Here is a 6,692-nt window from a genome sequence, read left to right as displayed (position 1 = left end):
GTTTCGAATATTTTTTTCGCAAAATCGGATATTCAGATTTTTTGTGCACTCCTACATCCTAGTAATAATATAAAGGTGGATGCTTTATGAATAATAATGATTGTAAAGGTTATCCGATATAAAAAAAATCCATCATTGACGACAGCATGTGAAAATTCAGAATATGTCATCGATAATATTTATAAAGATTCAACTATCATTTTACTCATCTGATACCTTTTCAAGATAATCATATTTATAAAGATTCAACTATCATTTTACTCATCTGAAACCTTTTCAAGTAATAAGTTGCACAGGCCATATTAGTTTGCAGCATTCCATGTTAGAACACGACCATCGATCATGAAACCTAATTGGAGTGAAACATACTCTAAAATAATGGTACACTCTCCGCACCGAAGAACAAAGATATGCATTTGATCTTCATCTCTCTATGAGCGTAGAAATAAGTGATGATTGCAACTTACAATCTTCTAGCACCAGAAACAGAAATTCGACTCGTAGTAAGTCATAATGGTTACATGAACCCAAATAATTCGAATACCCAAATTATGCGGTAGATATCATTTTGAGGAGGAATCCTTGATGGAACGGTTGAAGTGGTACAATTCCTGGGAATGCGGCCCATACACTGCCTTGATGGTGTCCCGACAGCAACTGCAAAGCAATTCTCTTTAGTTACAACAAAAAAGAAAGCTTCCATAATATCATGAGACAAGAGCCTGGTCGTGTCCAACCTGCAAGCTTCCTTGTTGAACTTTCTATTCTGAATTCCATACAACTTGTTGAATACATCAGGTTCCACCCGGCAAAAATATGGACGATCTGAAAACTTAAAATCCCTTTAGCATACCACAATTTCAAGCTAATACGTATCCTTTAGGGAAGAAAAGAAAAGACTGACCAGAGTAAACGGAGCAAGTGCGCGTGGTTTTCTCGTAGTGGATGCACCATCCGTCGGGACCTATTAAGTTTCTGTAAAGCTAATACCAACAAAACAGTTTCTTTATGTTATTCCTGGGATCAATCAATTTATCGAACATATGGTGTGCATGAAGATGACAACCTCGATATCAGTAGGGTCGGTGAAGATTTCTTCAGGCGTGGCGAATGCAGGTCCTTTGGCCAGCTTACAGCATGCCCCGCAGTTTTCCACGCACCGCCATATCTCCTTTCTCCCACCACTAAACCCCATGCTATCGTCACCCCGCTTCGTTTCGGGTGCTGTTTTCTTTCCTTTTTGCCCGGGCTTGCCAGCCGAACATACGATTCCGAAACTAGGCAGCGCAGCAACTTGGGGCATTTTGTTGGTTCGAAATCGTACTAACTACTTGAAATATCAAAATATCGTATTTTGAAGTGCATAAGATATTTAACCCGAAGAATAGATAGGAGACAAAACTAGGGAAATAAGAAAAATATCTCTTATCTCAACTTTTACACCATCCTATGGCTTTTTAGGTAACGTGACAAACTATCTAGAAATGAAATTTGTACAGGTGGTATTACAGATGATAACGGGAGAGCCATTTTGGGGAGGGGGTTTAAGGCGATTCGCTTCCACTAGGTGTGAGTGCGTCATCGTCGTCACCATTACTGTAGTCTCTAGGTGTGCGTGGTCATCGTAGTCACCACTGATTGGACTATTGTTGTCCCTTGTACTGGGAATTTGGCTGGGGCCATTGGCGTCGGAAGGACTTCGGTACTGCCTTCTGACATCTCTATCAGGATTAGCAGGGGTCCTTCTGCTTCCAGAGGACTACCACCGTTATCAGCTTCATCTTTCAGAGAAGCCAGGTTCCCATTTCGTGGAGATGGGTTTGGACTGCGACTCCTCCCCTTGGAGGGATGTGAGCTATTCTCGAACTCGAGGATCTGTGATCTATCAAAACACTCAAAACTTTGCTCTCTCCTTGCTGGAGACCTGAACGACTGGCATAAAAACGGAAATTGGTTGAAAGAAGCACAAATTATTAGTGTTCAGAGAAAACTCATAAAACTAAATTAAAGAAAGGAAAAACGAGGTTCACTTTTTAGTTGCCAATCCATTTTCCAACCATTCATGTTCAAAGCGCATCATTCATGATAGGATAATGCTTCCATTCTCCTTTTTTAATTTGTCAGAAAAACTAAAACTAATTAAAGGTACAAACTTTGTCATAGATGAAGCAGTAGAAGTTAACTTACGAGTAGCTCTGGCCTCGGCTGTAAGTTCGACTCTGGCTTCTGCCACGACGAGGAGAGCGGAATCCAACTGCTGATCTAGAATAACCCCGCCCACGTCTGTTATAGACATAATACAAGAAAAGGTAAGCATAAAAGTAATCAAATTTTGCAAACGAAAGGGCACATGAAATAAGATTGACAAGGTGGGGGCAAGTCGGCGTAAAATAGATTACCTCAGATTTTGACGACTGTTCTTGCAATTTCGTTCTATGTGACTTTCTCCACAAAGATAACATTTGTTCTTCAAGTCCCCAGCTTTGCAATCTGGGGCCTAATGGCCATCCATGCCACAATTAAAGTAGCAACCAGGTCAAAGAGTGTCGCTTACAACAAAGGCGTAATAACGCTTCATATCCACTTCACGTACTCTGCGGAAACGGTTGCCATAAACATGAAGGACATCAGTAGTTAAATACTGCAAGTGTATCAAACTTCACCCCTCATAGATGAAGTCAATGCCAGTTTGAGATTGTTGCCACTTCCACTAAAACACGGAATAATACTACAGAAAGAATCGCCAATGGGTCCCTATAAACGGCGCTAGAAATCCCACCAATTCCACCAAGGCCGACCCTCTCACCATAGGCCTCCAGGTTTGGCAAAATCCCAGAAACCTTCAACAAGATTCATCCAAGTTAAAAAAACACTACATTACCTACGGGCAGGCAGTCCCCACACATATAAGATCATTATTATTTAGTGCAAATCTGAGCACAAAGAAAGCTTCGCAAAGACCTAAGCACTCCTACATCTAGAGAATAAGAGGACATTCCTCTCGCCAAACCCTAATACCGCTAATTCAAATCACCGGTTCCCCAACTCAAAAGAACACTAACAATAAAGAATAACTAACTAGATCCAGACATTACAAAATAGCAAAAATCCACAAAAGGGATAATTTAGCTACGGTCAAGCAATGCAGGTATATGGTAATTGTGATCTGCGACATCACACTGTGAATCATATATACAGAAAATATTATGTTCTATAAAATTGGATAAATCTTTAACTTCTTTCATCGCATCGAGACAGAGGAAATCGTAATTACCTCCCGCATCGGCTAAAGAGTAGTTCTAGATCACGTGCTCGCGTTCGTGAAGAGATGCAGCCAACATACAGACGAGTGTTACCATGACGATCATTGTAGCGAGGCATTTCGAAACTGCAATTGTAAGTATTAAAAAGAAAGAAAGAACATAAAAAGAACAAGGGTAAACTATACAGATGGTCACTAATGTTTGAGAAAAGTTTCGTTTTTCACTGATTTTTCAAATATTACAAACCGGTCACTAACATTATCTATTGGTTAAAAACTGGTTAAATATTGATGTGGCACATTAAATCAGTGATGTCACATTATTTTCCTACACATTTGACTTCCAAAGCTTTTGACCAACATTTAAGGAAAAAATTAAAGAACAAAAAGTTTTTCTTCTTCGCTCTCCTCTCCTCCATGAACAACTGGTTGGGTGTTTATTTGGTAGTCTTCTTTCTCCTCCTTTTCACATATTCCAGCACAGGATCACAAGTTGTTACCGTCGATTTCACCGAAGAAAAACACTTGCTTCAGACCGGCCATGTTTACGACGATGTCAGGTAAAACACAACAGGATTCTGTTCAGTTCTTTGTTCTCAAACTTGTCGGGGCTTCAAAGTTTATGTTTTCTGATATTCATAACAGGACAGTGGAAGAGTTCCAGAAGGGACACGTGGAAGCAGAGAAGATCGTTAATACCACATTACATGTTCAACACGCCAGAAGGTATAGTGAAGAATCCTGAATTCTTGAAGGATGTTTCATCTGCTTTCAAGGAGGAAGATCGTCTCGTAGTGGTAATTTCGATTTCGTTATTTCATTATTTTCTTTTTTGGTTCTCTATGTAAACGATGTTGGAATTGCAAGTCGGCTAAGAGCTTCGCTTTTGCTTATAGGGCTGCAAAAGTGGGGTGAGATCCCTTTCTGCAGCAGCTGATCTTCTTAAAATTGTGAGTTTTATCCGATTGCGGATATTGAGATTCAAAGTCTTTGGACAGGTTGTGATTGAGTGTACTCATGGATGTTGCAGGGTTTTAAGGATGTAAGAAACTTGGGAGGAGGTTATCTTGCTTGGGTAGACAATGGGTTTGGTACAAAAATGGAAGAGACTGCAATGGTGGATCAAGAGAAGCTCAAAGGAGAGCTGTGAGTGGCATTGTCTTCATGTTCAGGTGGCTGTAATTCTAGAAATCAATATTCCAGCGCGGAATTTTCAGCTTTGTATATATTCCACTCGATTAAAAAAATTAAGATAAAATTTAAATAATAAAATATAATTAATCAATTCGAGTAATTCAATCGAACTATATGTGGTCTCTGAGGCGGTGCAAAATTTAAGAGTTGCAGCTCCTCTGGCTTGTAAATAGGGAGGAGAGGAGAGAGAGGAGAAGATAAACTTTTTGTTCTTTAATTTTTTCCTTAAATGTTGGTCAAAAGCTTTGGAAAGTCAAATGTGTGGGAAAATAGTGCCACATCAGCATTTTGTTACCTACAACTACCAATGTCTGTTAATGTTGAGTGACCAGTTCGGAACCAATCGATAACGTTAGTGGTCGATTTGTAATTTTTAAAACATCAATTGGGAAAATGAAACCTAATTCAAACATTAGTGGTCATCTGTATAGTTTACCCAAAGAACAAATGAGGGAATCGTTTAATCATAATTTGACAAACCCAAACCAATTATAGAATTAAATCAATCATTGATTAAATTGTAAGAGAAGCATTTAATTATTCTAAGGGTAAAGTATAGTAATGGTCATTGAACTTTTTTGTAGCTTGCATTTAGGTCCCCCAACTTTTAAAACTTCAAAATACAGTCTTCTAACATTTAGTCCGTTTGCAATATGGTCCCCGATGTAACCGGCTGTTTGACGCGGTTACATTGCCGTTAGAAGAAGATGATGTGGCAGTCATTCAACATTTAGTCTATTTGCAATATGGTCACTGAACTTTTCAGGCACTTGCATTTAGATCCCTCAACTTTTAAAACTTGCAACACAACCCTCAATTTCATTCTAAACCCTAAATTCTAAAATAATTCAATTTAGGGTTTAGAATGTAATTGAAGTATTTTGGAATTTGGGGTTTAAAATGTAATTAAAGTGTTTTGGATTTTTGAACATGAATTTGCTATTTGACAGTGTTTCAATATAAATTTGAGGTTTATTACATGTACATCCAAAAGCTACTTCACTTTGAACATGAAAAGTGGACATATCACGTTTATTGCATAAACCTTTGAAGTAAAAGTAACAAGGTAAATTTGTATTGTTCGTAGCTGACGCACTTTGGTATGACAATCTAATAGGTTTGGATGGAACTTGAGCATGCACATCCAAAGGCTGCAAAAATAGTAAAGAGTTTTAGTTCATAATACTACAACATACAACCAAGCAATAACTAAAATAAACCAAGAATATCAATTAATAACTCATTCAAAAGAAGGACTTAATAATAAGAGGGAAAGAGGTTCGATCATAGTCACTCCAAAAGCTAAAGCGTCAAAAGAGTTGTTTAAGATAGACATTAGATGCCAAATACAACAATACCAGTTGCAAATGCATTAATGGCCTACTCTTTTAACAAATAATTGCTTCTAATGCTCCATGTTTAATGTTCCTCAATAACCAAACATGATGAGAATCTAAAGCAGATAATTGAACTAAAATCATAGGACCCCATAATTCTTGTAAATTCATAGCATGTCAGTAATAAAAGACATTGTAAAACATAGCGAACACTGCAACAAACATATATATGCTAGAAATAAAGGTGCAAATGTGTAATGATCGGGCAACATATCAAGTAGCTGCTCCAAATATACTACCTTGTCATGATGTTTTTCGAGTTGCGTGCATTGAGAATTGTCTTCTAAAGCTATAATTCAATACAGATTCAATTGTAAAATTTTCAAAACATGTAAAAAAATCAAGTTCGTTTATGATATATCAATCCCATAATCAACATGAACTTATTAAAAAGAATACGAGCTCACAGGACGCCAAAAACCACAGGTCAGATCAATACAATTCCCAGTAAACTAGTATCAATAGTCTCTCGGATTGAGCATAACGATTTCACTATATCGATACCCACAATCATTTCCCTGATTTAAAGAAAAACCAAAACAAGAAGATAAAAAAAATTAGCCTAAGACAGACTTTCACTTCTATTCTGATGGACTGAATATCTTTCATAAGGAGTATTAAAAATTTTGATTAAGAAGAAAGAAAGAAAGAAAATTAGATGGTTTTGTTTAAAAAATAACACTGAATATCCAGATCCTTAACATGTAGTTTCAGAAACATAAAAATTTCAACAAAAAACACACAATGCGAGCTGAAAATGAGAAAGTGCGAAAGAGGAAAAACTTACTTCCGAATAGCCCAAAAATAAATACCTTCTTGCAAGTGAGGGGAGAGGCTAA

General features: G+C 37.5%; 1 protein-coding gene and 1 pseudogene across 1 annotated transcript; one reads left to right on the top strand and one right to left on the bottom strand.

Moving 5' to 3' along the window:
• Nucleotides 1-522: 522 nt before the first annotated feature.
• LOC120125993 lies at nucleotides 523-1,389 on the bottom strand. Its single transcript, XM_039144303.1, has 4 exons — nucleotides 1,067-1,389; nucleotides 905-983; nucleotides 738-825; nucleotides 523-657 (listed from the first exon to the last, which is right to left on the bottom strand). The coding sequence occupies exons 1-4, from the start codon at nucleotides 1,301-1,303 to the stop codon at nucleotides 564-566; spliced, it is 498 nt and encodes a 165-aa protein (XP_039000234.1). The 5' UTR covers nucleotides 1,304-1,389; the 3' UTR covers nucleotides 523-563.
• A 2,290-nt stretch (nucleotides 1,390-3,679) lies between these two features.
• Nucleotides 3,680-4,478, top strand: LOC120126198 (annotated as a pseudogene).
• Nucleotides 4,479-6,692: the final 2,214 nt, after the last annotated feature.

The sequence above is a fragment of the Hibiscus syriacus genome, unplaced genomic scaffold (genome assembly GCF_006381635.1).
Source record: "Hibiscus syriacus cultivar Baekdansim isolate YM2019G1 unplaced genomic scaffold, ASM638163v2 tig00110450_pilon, whole genome shotgun sequence".
Classification (NCBI taxonomy): domain Eukaryota; kingdom Viridiplantae; phylum Streptophyta; class Magnoliopsida; order Malvales; family Malvaceae; genus Hibiscus; species Hibiscus syriacus.
Note: the sequence above shows the minus strand (reverse complement) of the source record. Positions and strands in the feature narration are given on the sequence as shown.

What these genes read in the sequence shown, in the direction of transcription:
- LOC120125993 (XM_039144303.1), bottom strand. Translation starts at nt 1,303, where the DNA reads ATGCCCCAAGTTGCTGCGCTGCCTAGTTTCGGAATCGTATGTTCGGCT. An exon ending in CCGACCCTACTGATATCGAG is followed by an intron (nt 984 to 1,066) that starts GTTGTCATCTTC and finishes TGTTGGTATTAG; the next exon opens with CTTTACAGAAACTTAATAGG. An exon ending in TTCAACAAGGAAGCTTGCAG is followed by an intron (nt 658 to 737) that starts GTTGGACACGAC and finishes ATTGCTTTGCAG; the next exon opens with TTGCTGTCGGGACACCATCA.